General features: G+C 42.6%; 1 protein-coding gene across 4 annotated transcripts in view; it reads right to left on the bottom strand.

Annotated features, from left to right (window-relative positions):
- Nucleotides 1-18,410, bottom strand: part of LOC144987221 (uncharacterized) — a 223,153-nt gene that overhangs the window by 196,067 nt on the left and 8,676 nt on the right. The window contains exons 3-5 of one of the 4 annotated variants that reach the window (XM_078936349.1): nucleotides 9,985-10,680; nucleotides 8,296-8,412; nucleotides 8,052-8,189 (exon numbers count right to left, since the gene is read on the bottom strand). The exons of 2 other annotated variants lie outside the window; for them this stretch is intronic. In XM_078936349.1, coding sequence (XP_078792475.1) covers nucleotides 8,059-8,189; nucleotides 8,296-8,412; nucleotides 9,985-10,680 — 944 coding nt within the window. In that variant the 3' untranslated portion in view covers nucleotides 8,052-8,058. Of the gene's footprint in view, nucleotides 1-8,051; nucleotides 8,190-8,295; nucleotides 10,681-18,410 lie in introns of those variants that run through there. One more of the 4 variants, XM_078936342.1, reaches the window with a different exon arrangement.

Genomic DNA, 18,410 nt, shown 5'->3' with positions numbered 1-18,410 from the left:
TCTTTTCTGTGGAATCAGCTGATTCAAGGTGATTACGTAATCACGTCCCTACTGTGCAGCGCTGCATCTCAGTGTGAGGCTGCTTTCTCCACATAAGAATCCACTGGGATTCTGTCAACTCTTGAATAGTTACTGGAATAAAAAGAATATAAACACTAGAGATAAAGCCCCTGTGTCAAACCAAATGTGTTTTTTAGAACTTATGTCAGTAAGCTTTAGGCTTTATTTTGGTCAGAAAACTTAAAATCCAACATTATTCTGCATTTCAGAGCAATACAACATTGCTCCCAAGTGCATTTTTACTACACTCTGCTATATTTATAAAGATTGTGAGACGTTGCAAATAAAAAAGGAGAGAAAATGAACAGGACTACCAGCACTGTAAAACACAATGATCATATCATATCAATAGGCTGAAAGATCATATTTCACCTCAATAATAAATTACCCAACATAAAGTGTAAAATTAATTAAAACACAACATTGTACATTTTTATTTCCACTGTTCTTGTTATTTGCAGTGAGGAGGCCATTTGATTTATTTGGTTCTTTACTGCACTGTTTATCTAAGTTATTACATTGAAGTGAGTAAATTATTACAAAGACACACAAGTATTTTTTCTAACATTTAATTTCAGTGTTCCAAATAACGCTACATGCATCAGTCCACTCCTTGAAGCAGTCGGGGAACAAATAACAGCTACACACAAGTGTCAGGCAGTTAGCCAACTCCAGCTTCAATACTTCCATCAATATAAAAAAATAATATCTAGCACATTCTCAATATTAACAAGGAAATCATACATTTCAAATTGATTTTTTTCCTTAAAGTAAATACAGAAACAAGTTGAAGTAATTACAGAAACATATAAGCAACCTTTTTTTGGCTTCATCATGCACTAGCATGCTAGCTCGTTAGCTTGCTAACTCGTCCCACTTGTGGTTAGCTTATTAAAAAAACTGAAAAACAATCTTCAACTCACCAGGATATCTCATTAAACACAACTCTGTTTGAAACTCTTTAGAATACTCCTTCAGTGTCGATTCGTGCCAAGTTACTATTTTGTATGTGTTCCAGAAGCACACTGATGTCCTCTCATCTCACCGTGTCGTCGCAGATGGAAAAAAGCTGGAGAAATATGGAGTGATATTTCTGCTCCCATGTTGCACACAAAACTTTCTAAGTTGCCAATGAAAATATTAGATATTTGCTTTTTAATAATTTTTTATTGTGCTTTACTTTTTTTTGCTTTCAAAAACTGTTTTTTTTTTTGAGTTTGCAAAATGCATGTTTTTGCGTGTTTATGTGCAAATCTCGCTTTTTTCCTATCTTTGATTTTGCTGACCACTATGAGCGCAACTTAGCATGACTGCCAGCGCCAAAAAAGTTTTCACAAGCGTTGTGTGTCATCTCACTTTTTTTCCTATCTCTGATTTTGCTGAGTTGAGTTTCAGTTTAGTATTCAGTTTTTCAGATTCGTTTGTCAATGAGAGATCTTTTAGCCGTAACGATGTCCCCAGCATTAGAAAAAAACCCTCTCACTCGGAACTGAGGTTGCAGAAATGGAGATACCTCTTTGCCAATTTTGCAATATGCTTATAGCTGATCTTATTGGTTCTTCCCAATTCAAGAGGGTTAGCATCAAGAGTGATGCATCCTGTTGCTCCTTATTTAGTAACCTTTACCTTCATCTCCTCCAAAATAGACTTATTTTCCACCGGCATCTGAAAGACTTTGCCAAACAGTTCAGTCATTACTAATTACAGACAATCTGGTGATGCCGTTTTAAGTGCATTAGCAGATTAGATGTTTTACTGCGGCATACGCGATCTTCGTGAAACAATGTCGGCACACGGTGTTCGACTTATCCAACTGTCTTTTCTCTTCATGGATGCTCAACACAAATCAAAAGTGTTCCCACACAGGAGAGCGTAAGGAGAGATGGGTGGGTCCTCAAGTTCTGGTCTAGCGTCTGCATTAGCCATAGTGCTATAGTTGACATGCTAACTGTCCGTCACCTAATGACGTCTCGGCAACATTAGTTCTGTCTCGGCGCAAAGTTAATACATTGGGGGTACAAAAACAAAAACAAAAAAGTTAAATTTAAAAAACCGAAACGGTACAAAGGTGAACATCCCTATTACTTGGCTTAACAAAGTATATACTGCAGTCACTACTTTGTGTTTATATATATATATATATATATATATATATATATATATATATATATATATATATATATATATATATATATATATATATATATATATATATATATATACAAAGATGTATAAACAACATTTCAACCATAATGAAGACATTCAAAAATTAGCTCTGACTCAAAACAAACAACTCATTTCTATTTGCAGGTACATCTAAAACAATTCATTTTGTGAAAAATTTGTACATATTTTGTCAGCAGTAAAACTCTTTGTCTAATATCATTACACAAAGATTCAAATGTATTGATCCATTTCTTTTTTTGCTTTTGATGTAGAGAAGATGGAAACCTAAAAAGAATTTCTAGAAAGTAAGAATATCATATTCTAAAATATTTAAATTTGTAGAAAACTTCATTTTATACACAATAAACCTTGTGCTATCTTAGATGACCCCACCCTTACATTGACGTGTTCTTCCTACCATGACAAAAGTGGATAAAGGTGGACAGATTTCATGTAATCCATGGACACCAGTGAAGATCACAAATCATTGAAGAAAAAAGGTTCAGAGCACTGTCTAGTGGGTCTAGATCAGTGTTTTTCAACCTTTTCTGAGCCACGGCACACTTTAACCTTAAAAATAATCCCGCGGCACACCAGGATCCAAAAATTAAAAAAAAAAAAAAACGGAGAAACTCATAGTCTGTATTGATCTACAGCCCTCCACAATCTCAGATGAATTTTTGAGATAATTGTTGATATGGTGCCGCTGTCAGACTCCTCCCCCTCTCCCCTCCACTTGGCTGCTTCTCCATCCCAGCTGCTGCCACTTACTTCATCACCTCTTCTGCCTTCATAAGGAGCCTCTGGATCACCAGTCTTCGCCAGTCCGTTGCCCCTGATGGTGCATAGTTGGTCCTCTCGTCTCGTTCATGGTGTTCTGTCTCGTTAAGCCCTTGGCTAATTTCTGTCTCTGCTCATCTCCAGGAATCCATTGTCACAAGTGGTCGCCTGCATCAACTTCTGTCTGGAACCTTCCCTCCGTTCGCTCCCGCTGGTCCCACCTCGAGCGTCTGCCGTCTTCTGCCATCTCTCGGACCCCCTCCGACGTCAACTCCTTCCGACTGTCTGCAGAAAGATCCAACAGTGACGCCACTCGAGTTCGATCTTCACTCTCTGGGAACCCTAGATCCTGCCCACGGCTTTCTGTCTGTTCACTATTAAAACCTCTTACCTGCCACGCTCGTCCTCCTCTGTGTTTCTTCCGGGTTCCAGCGTCTGGGTCGACAAGTGTTCTGTAGCCATGACAGAACGGACTGGCCAACATCCCGACCCAGCTGACCCGGAAGGACTCAGATTTGCCGTGTCCCAGCAAGGCGTGATGCTCGGTCGCCAGGCGGACGCCCTTTCGCAAATGGCCGCAGCCCAACAGGAACTTTTCCAACGTCTCGACGGTATGACTCAAACCTTACTCGAATTAACTAGACAGACTACCCATGCCTCGGCTCCCACAGCTCAAGCTCCCAGTGGTCTTACCGCTTCCGGTTCCGGATCTCCTTCCACTCCGGAAAACTTCCGACTCCAGCCGGAACCTTTCTTCGGGGATGTGGAAGCCTGCGGAGGATTTTTATTACAGTGCCAACTGATATGTCAACAAGCCCCCCGTTACTACCAAACAGATCACAGTAAGATAACTCTCGTTGTAAACTCTCTTCGCAATAAAGCACTCCAGTGGGCCCAAGCCTTTCTCTCCGCAAATCCTATTAGTCATCTCACGTACGACCGTTTTATCAGCGAGTTCCGTTTGATTTTTGATCAACCCTGCAGACAGGAAGAAGCTACCCGGCGACTCCTCGCCCTTAAACAACGGAATCGCCCAGTTAGTGATCATGTGGTCGATTTTCGTATCCTAGCGGTGGAAGCAGGATGGCCCGACGTGGCCTTAAAAGGGGTTTTCTACCAATCCCTGAATGAGCAGATCAAAGATCACCTCTGCTCACAACCCGAAGCGCGCTCCTTCGAGGAATTGATTGCCGCCGCGCTCCGTTCGGATCTCAGACTTCGGGAGCGTCAAAGAGAGCGCAACCATCCTCATCCTCGCCCCATCACCAAGCCACCCAGTGCTCCACCCGCAGATCACGGTTTTTGCTCTGAAACACCCATTTCCGTTAAGTGTCCGGAGGAGCCCATGCAGATTGGCCATTCGAGGTTATCTGAAGAAGAACGCCGCAAGAGGCGCGATGAAGGAGCGTGCTTCTACTGCGGAGCTAAAGGCCATTTGGTTTCCTCATGCCCTATTCGTTTAAACTCCCGAGCCCCTCGTTAAACGACAGGCCCCGAGGGGAACAGCTCTCCAAAGATTTTGGTAAAGAGTTTCTACTAATTCCTGTCAAGTTATGCTATGACCTTCTTGTCCACGATTCCAATGCTCTCATAGATTCTGGAGCTGAACAAAGCCTTATCGATCAGCGCCTTGTTAATTCTTTGTCTATACCCACAGAACCCCTGGACACCCCTATTGAAGCCTCTGGTCTGGGTGGCCAACACCTCGCGCGCATCACCCACCGCACTAAACCCATCCTACTCGTCGTATCAGGTAATCATAGGGAGTCCATTAGTTTCCTTGTCACTCAGTCTGCCCACTTTTCCATAGTGCTGGGGTTTTCCTGGCTCAAGTTACATAACACTCATTTTAACTGGTCTCAGGGGTTAATCAATCAATGGAGCCCCTTTTGCCTCGCTAACTGTTTGCTCTCAGCCGTCCCCAATGTGTCCCCCCAGCAGGTGGAGGATGCTAGTCCGGTCGATCTTTCTGCCATTCCGCCGTGCTATCATGACTTAAAGATCGTTTTTAGTAAATCCAAAGCTAGTGCTCTGCCCTCGCATAGACCCTATGATTGTGCCATAACTCTCCTGCCGGGCGCCCCTCTACCCAAGGGCCGACTATTCAATCTATCGGGCCCCGAACGAGCTGCCATGGAGCAGTACGTCCAGGAGGCTCTCTCTCTAAGTCACATACGACCATCCTCCTCCCCCGTTGGAGCAGGGTTTTTTTTTGTGGAGAAAAAGGATAAAACACTCAGGCCATGCATTGACTACCGCGAACTTAACCAGATCACGGTTAAAGATAAGTATTCCTTGCCATTGATTTCTTCCATGTTTGACTCCGTTCAGAAGGCCCGCATCTTCACAAAATTAGACCTACGCAACGCCTATCATCTGGTCCGTATCAAAGAGGGCGATGAATGGAAGACTGCCTTTAACACCCCCCTAGGGCATTATGAATATTTGGTTATGCCTTTTGGCCTAACCAACGCCCCGGCAGTCTTCCAAAGGTTAGTTAATGACGTCCTCCGCGATTTCCTTAATCGCTTTGTATTCGTCTACTTAGACGACATCCTCATTTATTCCAACGACCAGGCCCAACATGAACACCACGTGCGCCTCGTACTCGAAAGACTATTAGAGAACCAGCTTTATGTGAAAGTCGAAAAATGCGAGTTCCACGTGACCACTGTCCAGTTCTTGGGGTACATCGTCGAGGCGGGTTGCATCCGACCCGACCCATCCAAAATTGAAGCCGTTGCTAATTGGGAGCCACCTGACAACCGTAAGAAGCTCCAACAATTCCTGGGGTTTGCAAACTTCTACAGACGTTTTATAAGGAACTATAGCAGTATCGCCTCCCCTCTCACACGGCTTACTTCTACTAACCGTCCCTACCTCTGGTCTACGGAAGCTCAACAGGCCTTTGACACCTTAAAGAGACTGTTTGTTTCTGCTCCCATCCTCATCCAGCCTGATCCCTCTCGGCAATTTGTGGTGGAAGTGGATGCGTCGGACTCAGGAGTGGGCGCCGTTCTATCTCAGAAAGAAGCCGCCACTGGCAAGTTAAAACCCTGTGCTTTTTTCTCACGGAAGTTGTCACCCGCTGAACAAAATTATGATGTGGGAAACCGGGAGCTTTTGGCCATCAAGCTGGCGCTAGATGAGTGGCGTCACTGGTTGGAGGGGGCCGAGCAGCCATTCATAGTATGGACCGATCACAAGAACCTGGCTTATCTCCGTTCCGCCAAGAGACTGAATTCCAGGCAAGCTCGATGGTGTTTATTTTTTGATCGCTTCCAATTTACTATCACCTACAGACCTGGATCTCGTAATGTCAAGCCCGACGCCCTGTCCCGAAAATACAGCCCCTCTGAACAACCCACCTCCACTATCCTTCCGTCCACCTGCATCATTGGAATCCTGACATGGGACATCGAGACTAAGGTACTGCAAGCGCTCTCTAAGGACAATAATCACCCCCCTGTCCCTAGGGGTACTTTGTATGTGCCACCTGACCTTCGTTCAGAGGTAATCACCTGGGGTCACACTTCCCGAATAGCCTGCCATGGCGGAGTACACCGGACCCTCAACCTCATCCGCAAGCGGTTTCACTGGTCATCCATGGACAAGGATGTACGTGAGTACATCGCGGCCTGCACGACTTGTGCACGGTCTAAAACGTCATCCTCGGCTCCTGCAGGGTTGCTGCATCCTCTCCCCACGCCCAACCGACCCTGGTCACACATAGCCATGGACTTCGTCACTGGATTACCACCATCCCATGGGAACACAGTTATCCTCACTATTGTCGACAGGTTCTCGAAAATGGCTCGCTTCATTCCACTCCCCCAGCTCCCCACTGCCTCCGCCTTGGCGGAGATCATGGTCAATGACGTTTTTCGCCATCATGGCGTTCCTGCGGACATCGTCTCGGACCGTGGCCCCCAGTTCATCTCTCAGGTCTGGAAGGCCTTCTGTACGGCCTTGGGGGCCACGGTCAGCCTCTCGTCGGGTTACCATCCCCAGTCTAATGGCCAAGCGGAGAGAACCAACCAGGAACTGGAGGCAGCTCTCCGCTGTCTGGCGGCACAGAACCAACAGGACTGGTCCCGATTCCTCGTCTGGATTGAGTATGCCCACAATACTCACCCTTCATCTGCCACCGGGATCTCTCCTTTTGAAGCCGCCCTTGGGTACTCACCACCTCTGTTTCCGTCACAGGAATTGGATCTGGCAGTGCCTTCCGTCCAACATCACCTCCAGCGTTGCCAACGCATCTGGACTCAGACGAAGGCCGCTCTCCTCCGCACCAAGGAGAGCAACTGCCAGATCGCCAACCGTCGCAGGGTGGTGGGGCCCGACTACCAGCCTGGTCAAAGGGTATGGCTTTCGACCCGTAACATTCCCATTCAGGCATCCTCCAAGAAACTGGCTCCTCGGTACATCGGACCTTACGTCATTGACAAACTGATCAATCCCACCTGTGTCCGTCTCCGTCTGCCCAAAGCCCTGAAAGTTCACCCGTCATTTCATGTCTCTCAAATCAAGCCTGTTCGGGACAGTCCTCTGTGCCCGCCATCCGCTTCCCCACCACCCGCCCGGGTCATCGATGGCGCTCCGGCCTACGACGTCAACCGGATCCTGGATGTTCGCCGTCGGGGTCGCGGATTCCAGTTCCTGGTCGACTGGGTGGGCTACGGTCCGGAGGAGCGTTCCTGGGTTCCCCGTTCGTTTATCTTGGACCCGTCGCTCATTGAGGACTTCTTCCGGGCCCACCCGGACCGCCGCCCTTGACCGCCTGGAGGCGGTCGTTGAGGGGGGGGTACTGATATGGTGCCGCTGTCAGACTCCTCCCCCTCTCCCCTCCACTTGGCTGCTTCTCCATCCCAGCTGCTGCCACTTTCTTCATCACCTCTTCTGCCTTCATAAGGAGCCTCTGGATCACCAGTCTTCGCCAGTCCGTTGCCCCTGATGGTGCATAGTTGGTCCTCTCGTCTCGTTCATGGTGTTCTGTCTCGTTAAGCCCTTGGCTAATTTCTGTCTCTGCTCATCTCCAGGAATCCATTGTCACAAGTGGTCGCCTGCATCAACTTCTGTCTGGAACCTTCCCTCCGTTCGCTCCCGCTGGTCCCACCTCGAGCCTCTGCCGTCTTCTGCCATCTCTCGGACCCCCTCCGACGTCAACTCCTTCCGACTGTCTGCAGAAAGATCCAACAGTGACGCCACTCGAGTTCGATCTTCACTCTCTGGGAACCCTAGATCCTGCCCACGGCTTTCTGTCTGTTCACTATTAAAACCTCTTACCTGCCACGCTCGTCCTCCTCTGTGTTTCTTCCGGGTTCCAGCGTCTGGGTCGACAAGTGTTCTGTAGCCATGACAATTGTTGCAGAAAAAGCTGGAAACTGCAGCTGTTTTTTTTTTCTAAAAGATGCAATAAAAGTTAAGTTAGAAGATGTAAAAACAGTTTGATGTGTGTTCGTTGATTTCAAGACGTTTAACAACAGATCTCCTTGTGCGCTGTCACTCTCACAACCCAATGCATCATGGGAGATGTAGTGTATTTAACGGCCGGCGGAGATCGCATTTCGGAGATTCATTATTTTGTTCACTTGTTCCACGGTCTGATACCGGATTCTGTGGAAAGCTACACCGATAAAGACGAGCTTTAGCTGGTATTTTTGTTAGAACTGAGCGACTTTACGAGCTAAATCGGGACAAGGAAGTGAAGACTTTAACCACTTCTGATTGGTCAGACTGATGACATGTGATTAAGCTTCCCAAGAATGATTGGTGGAGACAGTTAAAGGGACGGAACTTTTCCAAAATACAGCCGGAGCTGCAGCTGAATCGCGGTACGTAATTCTTATCAAAATGTCTTTAATAAAATAAAATAAATGCAAAGAAAAAGTATTTTACGATATTTTATATTCCTAACTCCTCAGTGTTTAATCAGGGCCTGTTTGGATGAACACAGAGCTGAAATCCTGGAGATGGGAAATGTTTTTAGATCAGTCAATGAGGGCAATTTCCCACGGCACACTAGTGTGCCGCGGCACACTGGTTGAAAAACACTGGTCTAGATGACCCAACTCCCAACGTTAAAGTGTCTAGGATGGCACAAGGGTTAAATTATCACTTATGCCTCCCTCTAATGAAGTTACTTCATCAATATGGTATGGAGGGCATCATATTTTTCCCGTCTGTAAAATAAAGTATTTGACAGTCTTTCCCTCCCAAAGTCTTGGGAGTTCTCATGTGTGTTTTGAGATGATGTACATGACTAAAATTTTTTTTACATTCTTTACAAAAAAAAAGGCATTTCACCTGTATGAATCCTCATGTGTCTTTTGAGACTAGTCGCATGACGAAAACATGTATCACATTCTTTACAAGAAAAAGGCTTTTCTCCTGTGTGAGTTCTCATGTGTATCTTCAGAGTAGATAATTGACAAAAACTTTTTTTACATTCTTTACAAGAAAAAGGCTTTTCTCCTGTATGAGTTCTCATGTGTGTTTTGAGATTAGATATTTGATTAAAACTTTTTTTACATTCTTTACAAGAAAAAGGCTTTCCTCCTGTGTGAGTTATCATGTGTATTTTAAGACAAGCCGCATGACGAAAGCTTGTATCACATTCTTTACAAGAAAAAGGCTTCTCTCCTGTGTGAGTTCTCATGTGTGATTTGAGATGAGATATTTGACTGAAACTTTTTTTACATTCTTTACAAGAAAAAGGCCTTTCCCCTGTGTGAGTTCTAATGTGTGTTTTGAGAGCAGATGCATCACTAAAACTTTTTTTACATTCTTTACAAGAAAAAGGCTTTTCTCCTGTGTGAGTTCTCATGTGTGTTTTGAGAGTAGATACACATCTAAAGCTTTTATCACATTCTTTACAAGAAAAAGGCTTTTCTCCTGTGTGAGTTCTCATGTGTGCTTTGAGACTAGATACACGACTAAAGCTTTTATCACATTCTTTACAAGAAAATTGCTTACCTTCTGCATGGATTCTTGTGTGAATTCTGAACTGAGATTTGTTACAAAAGCTTTTACCACATTCTTGACAGATATAGCATCTTTCATCAGAGCCAGTTTCCATGTAGTCAGACGGGTTAGTAATTATTCTTGAGTTTTTACTAGACATGATAGAGGAAAGTTTCTCTTCTTTTTGAGATTGTTTGTATTTCTTACCAAGATTTGTCTTCTTGGGATTTTTTCTAACATAAGAGTCACACTGACCTGCTGACACGTGACAGCTGTCAGCACTTTGGACATGACTTCTGTCCCTCCTCTTCCTCTGATCTCTATTCTGTGGGTCTGTCTCTTCATCTGTAGTTGATTTTGATTCCGTCTCTTCGTCTGTAGTTGATGTTGATTCTTCATGTTGGTTTCCTTCTTCATCTTGACTATCAGTTACATTAAAGCGCTGCTGATTGTTTGGATCTGCTTCACTGTTCTCCTCTTCCTCATAAGTAGGAATCTCCATCAAGGTATCAGTCTCCTGCTTCAGATCAAGATGCTCTTCATCCTGACTGATGCAGAATTCTTCCTGTTCCTCTTTTATCTGTGGAGGTTCTTGTCCCTCCCGCTCTTCTTTAATCTGTGGACGTTCCGGTTCTTCCTGTTCCTCTCTGAAGTTCCTCTGCTGGATGCAGAGATCTTCCTCTTCAGTCATCAAACCCTGGGGGAGGGCTGCAGAAACACAAGTAGAGGCCCTTTTATATGTGATGGTGACTTCATGCATTCATAGGAACCAATACAATTTTAAATAGACTCATTCAGAACATACACAATAAAAAAACTTTTAATGTTTTAAAATAAGTTTTGTTTTCTTTAGCATAACAGTATAAAACTGTCCTCTGCACCTGCCCCCTATAAGGAGAGCTGTTTCAGTCAATAACTTGTAGTCTGAACAAGTTAAAGATAGAAAATAATAATTTTGATTTATTGATTTTTGATTTATTCCAAGCATTGTAGTCAAAGCAATGAAGAATTTTCACATTACAGAAATGTTGAAATGCCTAGCTTAAAAAGACATAAAATAAAACAAAACAAAAAGTCATTAAAATCACATTTGCTTATTTAAATACAGTGATTTTGGTTTTTTTTTAAGGAAAAGAAATTGCAGATAAGTAATTCATAAATGGTACTAACAGGTCTTCAAAGTTATATAACTGTATACTCAAATGAAATCATGCTGAGATAAATAGGACCGATTTACTAGAAAGGGACGGAGGGATTAACAGAAAATGTAGTTTTAACCTGATTCTGTCTCCAGGCAATTACTTTTTATATGAAATTACAACTAGTCGGAAAACAAATAGAATGTTTTAGATTCTTGTTATTATTGACAGTAAAGATGCAGGCATCTATAGTAAATGTTTGACACTGGCTTTGAGGCTTATTTCAGCACAACACCAGCTGTGTAATGTTAGGAATATCCTGCTAATAAAGTTACATTCACATGTCTGTTATTGTTTTTATTATATTTAGAAATCACCTCCAGGACCTAGGACTGGGGCCCCATCAATCGGGGTCAGAAACTTGCCTGTGGTGGTGTTTGTGGGTGTGTTTATGTTTGCGTGTTAGCCTGGAGGTGCTGCTGGCAGCGCAGATGGTAAAAATGTATCAAAATGGACGAGCATGAAGATTTGATGTGAGAACTTGTAAAATAGAATGTGGCAAACCAAAAGTCTGCATCTGTGTGTAAAAATCTTCTGCTGTGAAGTTTGACAAATAAAATCAAAACTGACAAATTAAAGCTACAAGTAGCATTTAGCGGGCCCGAGCAAGTGCGACCACCTGGCACGGACAACCGCCCCGCGAGCAACACCCTGCTCGAGCCGTTTGGCGTGATTCTTCCTTCTGCTTTCTGGAGCTGCAAGCTACTGTTAACATGACAGCAGCTTGTCGGTGGGGGGCTGTAATCTGTTGGCTTCAAGGATAGAGAATTTTGCATATATTATGAAAACAAATCTTAAATTGAAGCCTCGTTTAGACCTGCTCATTTTCTCATCAAGAGGAAGGCTCAGATTAAAGAGTTTTCAAACAAGCAATGATGATAATCACCAACACTGTACCTAAGAATGAGAAAAATGGAACTGATCTAATTTCCACTACAATGTCTAAATAAGTGTCAGCTGGGTCGGTCAATTTCACCATAAGGTGCCTTTGAGACTTTGAGATTTCCCACACAAAAATATGGGATTTTCCACTTAACTTCACATTTATTGTATTAGGTGGATGTTGTGCTGTTAGAAATGCATGTTGGTCAAGCTCCCACACTTCTTATAAATTAACAGCAAGCAGTTAATGCACGCATAAACAGGAAAAAATGTCAACCCTGTCATGGACAATTTCAAAGTAGATTAAATACATTGTAATTAGATCGTGGATATAATATTTATATTTTTAGAAGTCCCTTTGTCAAAACTGCTTATCAGCTAATGAGAAAAGTATTTGGATGGTAATGAAATTAGGGCAAACAATTTGTTTGTACATAAAATCAGCGAGCATTGCACTTTTTCTAAATAAAATCTAAGAACAAAGAAATCTGGTGAAAATTTCAACTGATACTACTTGGCCCATACATATTCATAAAGGAATCACAAAGAGAGTTTTGCTGACTTTTGAAAATAAGTTGTTTATTACATTAGAATAGAGAATTGTATTCATGGTACCAACAGATGTCATCTTGGAGACTTGGCCAGTGGAACTTGTTAACGCCATTGCGGTGCATACATTTAACTTTCACATTGTGCTCTTCAACATCTCTGATGACACCTGGATATGCTTCATTGTCGAAATTAACAATGCACCACTCTCCAATGTGGTTTACCTCAATCACTTCTGGTCTCCAAGGATTATCTGGTGTCTTTCCACATGCTTGGGCCTCGCTAGAATGAACAGGAACATTAGCTCTGAGTGATGGTTAAAGGTTAAAGCATGGAAAATCCAAAATACCTTCCCCCCTTTTACACAGACATGAAATGTCTCTATATTTTATTTGCCCGGGTTTCAGACTGATAATTTGGTGGATTTTCATAGTGCCTTTTATGGCATCTATTGCAGGTACCTCAGTCTTGGATTCAATATCACTCTTTGGGACATAGAGCAGCTCAACAGATGTCTCCAGGCTTTTCAGCTTTTCATACAAGCTCTGGGCATCAGGAATGTCCCCTCCATCGGCTACAATCTGGTTTGCTGACCTCTTGAGTGCTCCACCCATACCATCTGGCGCACCTTTGCCATGACTAGCCTCAAAGAAATTCCACGTTATTTGCTTGAACCCATACTTGTAGGGTTCTGTTGAGAGGAAGAAGAAATTTCCTTTTTGTCGATACTGTGTCGCAGGCCCATCGCTGAAAAAATGAAGGATGTTGACTTGTGGGTGTCGTTCTCTCAGTATCTTCAGAACTGAATCAAGGTGGGCCCAGATGGCGACAGGGTCTTGTCTTCTGGAGAAGATATGTGGTGCTTGTTCACCAGTGATGTAGAGCACTCCAGTGTGCAGACTGGCCTGCTTATGTGAACCTCCAAAATGCACCGATTGTATTTCTTCACTGTACTTGCACGAGTAATTTTTGCTAAAATCTATATGCAAGAGGGACTCATTGTGCTTCAAGCTACTCCTGAGCTTCCTGTAGGCATCAAACTGCATTTTAATGTTGAAAACATGGCACCTGAAAAGGAGCAGCATCTCCTGGAAATCCTTGTTGAGGTCATATTCTGTAGTTTGTGTCTCCCTTTACACTGTAATTGTTGACACTTTCTAATCCTTTGTGATCTTCTCTGTTATCCACTGAAAAAAAAATGATGTTCTCTTTCCCAGGAGATTTCAGCATTGGGTGACAAGTTAAAAAGCATTCACTGCATTCACCATAAGCACAGACTTTGGCTTTTGGGTCACACCTGGTTGCTACAGACATTTCTTCAATGTTTCTTGAGGACAACAACCCATGACTCTGTAATGCATTAGCAATGAATTGCAAGTTCTCATGTTTTTTGCAAAGACATGTGTCACGATAAGAGGAGGAAGGGGTTACTACCCGAAAGGGTCTGAGACGGCAAAAGGAGGTGTATGAAATGTGGCCAATATGCTCAGAGACAAATCTCATATGCAAATTCTTCAGTAAGCAACCTCTTTTGCATCTTTTTCTTCAACCGTGTAACTGTTTGTTTGCGACCAGCCGTAAATCGACAAACATCGTCTCGAAGAAAAAAATGTAACATTCTTTCTAATCTCTTTTCGGCTGATGCACTTCCTACCACAGTAGGTAAGATCCATAGGATACTTTGTTCTCTTCTTAGAGTACCCAAAAGCAGTCTGGCCGTACTTTTGGAGCTTGTACTTCTTAAGAATATTTCCACTAACCACTTTTGCTATAAACTGCTTCTCTCTGTTTGTTTTTGCATATTCATATTTTCTTCTAATATCGTTAAGCAAGGATGTATGAAATAGTAGAGCTCTTTTGATGGGTGAATTAACTTTTTTAAGTACCAACTAGGGTTGGGCGATGTCCCTTAAATTGGCCGTTGACGATGTTTGCTGTCAACCATCGGGATGGACGATGACATCGTCGGGGGGGGGGGTATTTTTACATTTTTCGTTCTTATATAACTGCTATTCCTTATTTTGCTTTTTTCATTTTACTTCCCAACTAATGACTAATCTGCGATGATCCGGTATAAATTGAGGGAAGTGACTTTAACAAAAAAAGTAACAAACAAAATAGAAAAGAAGTAGCACTTAAACTAGCGAAGTGGACCGGCGGAGCGCGGACTTACAGCTTTGTGTTTGATGAGAAGGGGGGGGGTACATGAGCGGTATGTGTGGGAGATTTAAGACTGCGATCCGTCCCGCAGCTCTAGGGGTACGAGCAACCGAACTCAGAACCGGGTCTAAAAGTGTGTTTCCGAGCACAGCTAAGATCGTCAGCACACACAGCGGTTTGAGCTTCAAAGCAGAAATGTCGCTCAGTCCTTCCTTAGAAAACATTCAAACAATCACGTGGATTTGTGTTACCAGTCGTGTCCCGACTAAATAAAGGCTGATGTTATTCACAGGATGCAGCGCCACCCAAAGCTAATGTTGTTAGCCCGTGTTAGCATACTGCGAATCCTGGCTACGTTCAGAAAAAGCACTGACCACACGGATTAAAATTCAAATGATGAGCGAACAGGTGTTTCATAATAACCATAACATTATTAAAAGCACGTTTAGAAGATCATCTCGTATTTTACCGAGCTGACATGTCAATATATATATAGCCGCTCGGCGCTGTTTAACATCGTTTTGTATTGAATTGTTACATTAAATAAAGTTTGAAAACAACGCCGCTCGGCGGAATTTATATCCTTCCGGTTTTCAAACCCTACTGCACATGTGCGAATGATTTATTCCGACGGAAAGTGTGACCTTAGTGAACGTTTTTATATTCTGAAAACATTTTTCTGGGCCCATGTACACGGTTGGATTCTAATCCGACCATTGATCCCATCGAGATATTTTGTAAATGTAACCGCGGCTTATGGTGTTGACTCGCAACGTGGCGGGGGCGTGGCATCACGATGGTGGTCTCTCCATCGGGATGTCAGTCACCCATCACGATAGACGATGATATCGTCCATCGGCACAACCCTAGTACCAACAAAGCATTCACTTGTGTACGTGGTGATTTGGATGCAGTTTCTTTTTTGGCCCTATGGTACCTCTTCTTATATTTTTCAGTTTTAGTTTTCTCTTTTACCAGCTGTGCCTCCAACTTTTTGATCTGTTTTTTCAGTTACCTTTTCAAACTCCTTCGAATGCTTTCCTTTTGACAGCGCTGTCTGAAACAAAAACATTTTATGAGGATTTTTGTATTAAAAAACATAGGATGTTAGTATTCAGTGTCATTTTATGAGGAAAAACCTGATGATAATTTTATTCAAATAATTAGAAAATTTCTTAGAAGTCTCATCACTTGTACTTCCAATGGTCTAACCTGGACGGCCCTAACTCAAGCTGACTCTCAGGACTTTCAGCTCCAGTTGGGGAGTTGGGTGGTGTATCTGACTGTAGCAAAGCACTGGCGCTTTCTTTGGCTCTGGCTAGACATTTCGCTTCTCTCCATTTCTTTCTTCTGGCCCTCTTCTCTCTTTCACTGAACTCACTGACACCCTTCTTTCTTCCAGTTTCTCTGTTTTTTTCCATTTGTCCCTTTCCTTCTCAAGATACTTATTTTTCTTCTGTCTGGGTCAGCATCACGACGTTCCCGATATCTTCTTGCTATCTCAGCTCCTTTCGATCTCATACCTTGAGAAAGATTAAACATTGTCCTTCAAACACTTTATGTTTAACTTCTAGTAAACTTGGCTAGCCTGATCAAATGAGGCTTGCTGATTCACATGTAAATATATTTACTGATTAAACTGTTATTCATTGTTATAAAATGTCAGTAGGACCTGTTACAATATGTAACATTATCAGCTTGTTGCCATAAACTATTAAGATGTCCTTCCTGTCATGAACCATATCCACCCTGTCAAAGAAGGCTTGCTGACAGGGTGGACAATGACAGGGTGGACATTTTTAGCTAATGTTAGCATTTACTGAGCACATGGTGGATCTTCACTTCGCAACATGATTCAGTTAGCAAGCAGCCTGTGTACTGTTTAACTCCTTTATTTTGAATTTAGGAAAGACTTTTATATTAATTCATGTATCACTATGACAGAGTGGACATATTAAGCTTGACAGCATCTGACTACACACCTAATTATGACTAAAATTACCAAACAAAAATGTAAATACTTACTCTGCAACTAACCACTGTTTCAGTCTCCAGTGAAGAAAGACAAAATGGTGGTTGTGATGTCACTTAAAACATTAGTGGGTTTTTTAAAGAGACAGTTACCCCAAAATGACAGAGTGGACAGGAATGTCAGGGACGTGCGCAAAATCTTCAATAGCATTATGAAAATAAAATTTGCGTGATCAAAATGCCTTGTTTTATCAAATAATGTGCTGTGACAAAAAATGTGTACCAATTTTTTTTAATTTAGCATAATGTAACCATTTATTACACACCCTAAAGTAAGCAGACCAAGTGTGTGAGACATACCAAAAACACATACATCCAAAGAAAAAAAATTGCATAAACTGAAGGAATCACAATTTGAGAAACAAATTATTTGACTGATATGTGTGGAAGTCTTTGGTCACTTATGGTAAGAAGTCAGATTTTAATTATTGTGCTCCATATTGTTAATGACTGAGTGATAATCATGAGGACACCAGAAGCACTTTATAGTGATAATGACCCAGCTATTTCTCCGGGGGACCAGGATCTTGCAATGTGCAGGTGGTTTAGCATCCAGTGTTAAGAGTCTGTGGAAAGCAGCATTACAGTATGGAAGCATTTCTGTTGCATAATTCAAAATAAAAGTCAAAACCAGAAATGCTTTTTCATTTTCAGAATGAAGCTACATTTTTTGACTCACAATTAAAATGAAAAAGCAATCCACCAAAATGATTTTTCATGTTGTTCCTCAACACTGCTTATTCTGTCACTTAATTAAAATGATAAAGAAATTGGTATTTGACGTTTCATTTTCAAAATGTTCTCTGGTAAATGTGTAGCCAAATTCATTTAGAAATGTCTAATATGTGTTACGGCCCCGACAGGCACATCTGTCCCAGTCTAGGGGAAATCAAAAAGGGGCCAAAACATATGGACGATGGACACCAAATTCAGGAACACAGTTTATTAGGTGGTAGAAATACCCTGTGTCCTGTAAAACAGAAAGAACTAATTACTGTGCTGGTCCCAACAAAAGACAAAACAAAGGGATTGGAGCCTTGGCCAAAACATAAAATAATTCAGGGAGACAACTGACCCAGCCACGTTGACCGTCGGAGTCAGCAGCTCCCTGCTAAGGCTGCCTAACAGAATCTAACTATTGAAACAAAATAAACAAAGCCCGCAAATAAGGACTACCAAGGTCCAACCCCAAACTAACATAACAAAACCCAGCAGTATAAGACTGCTGAGGACCAAGAGGGAATCAAAATGGAACCAAACCAACAGCACAGCTCCAACACAAAAACAACTGCTCCTCAGCCTCCTGCTCTGCTCTCTCTGCATGCCTCTTCCTTTGGCTGTGACCTCCTCTGACTTAAATACCTGGCAGGTGATGATCAAGATCATTGGCTTCACCTGCCAGGTGAGTAGAATGAAAGGGGATGCAGCAAAGCAGAAGCAGCAAGACATAACATGACAATTAAAATGGATTAACAGAAATGCTTTTTCATTTTCAAAATGAAGCTGCATCAAATGACTAAATTAAAAAGAAAAATCAATACTTCAAAATGCTTTTTCATTTTACACTTAAAACTGCTCATTCTGTGTCATAATTAAAGGGAAAATGCAAAGAGGGGA

This window comes from Oryzias latipes, chromosome 2 (assembly GCF_053564925.1).
Source record: "Oryzias latipes strain Hd-rR chromosome 2, Olatipes_Hd-rR_3.1".
Lineage (NCBI taxonomy): Eukaryota > Metazoa > Chordata > Actinopteri > Beloniformes > Adrianichthyidae > Oryzias > Oryzias latipes.
This window is presented reverse-complemented; position numbering and strand designations above follow the sequence as displayed.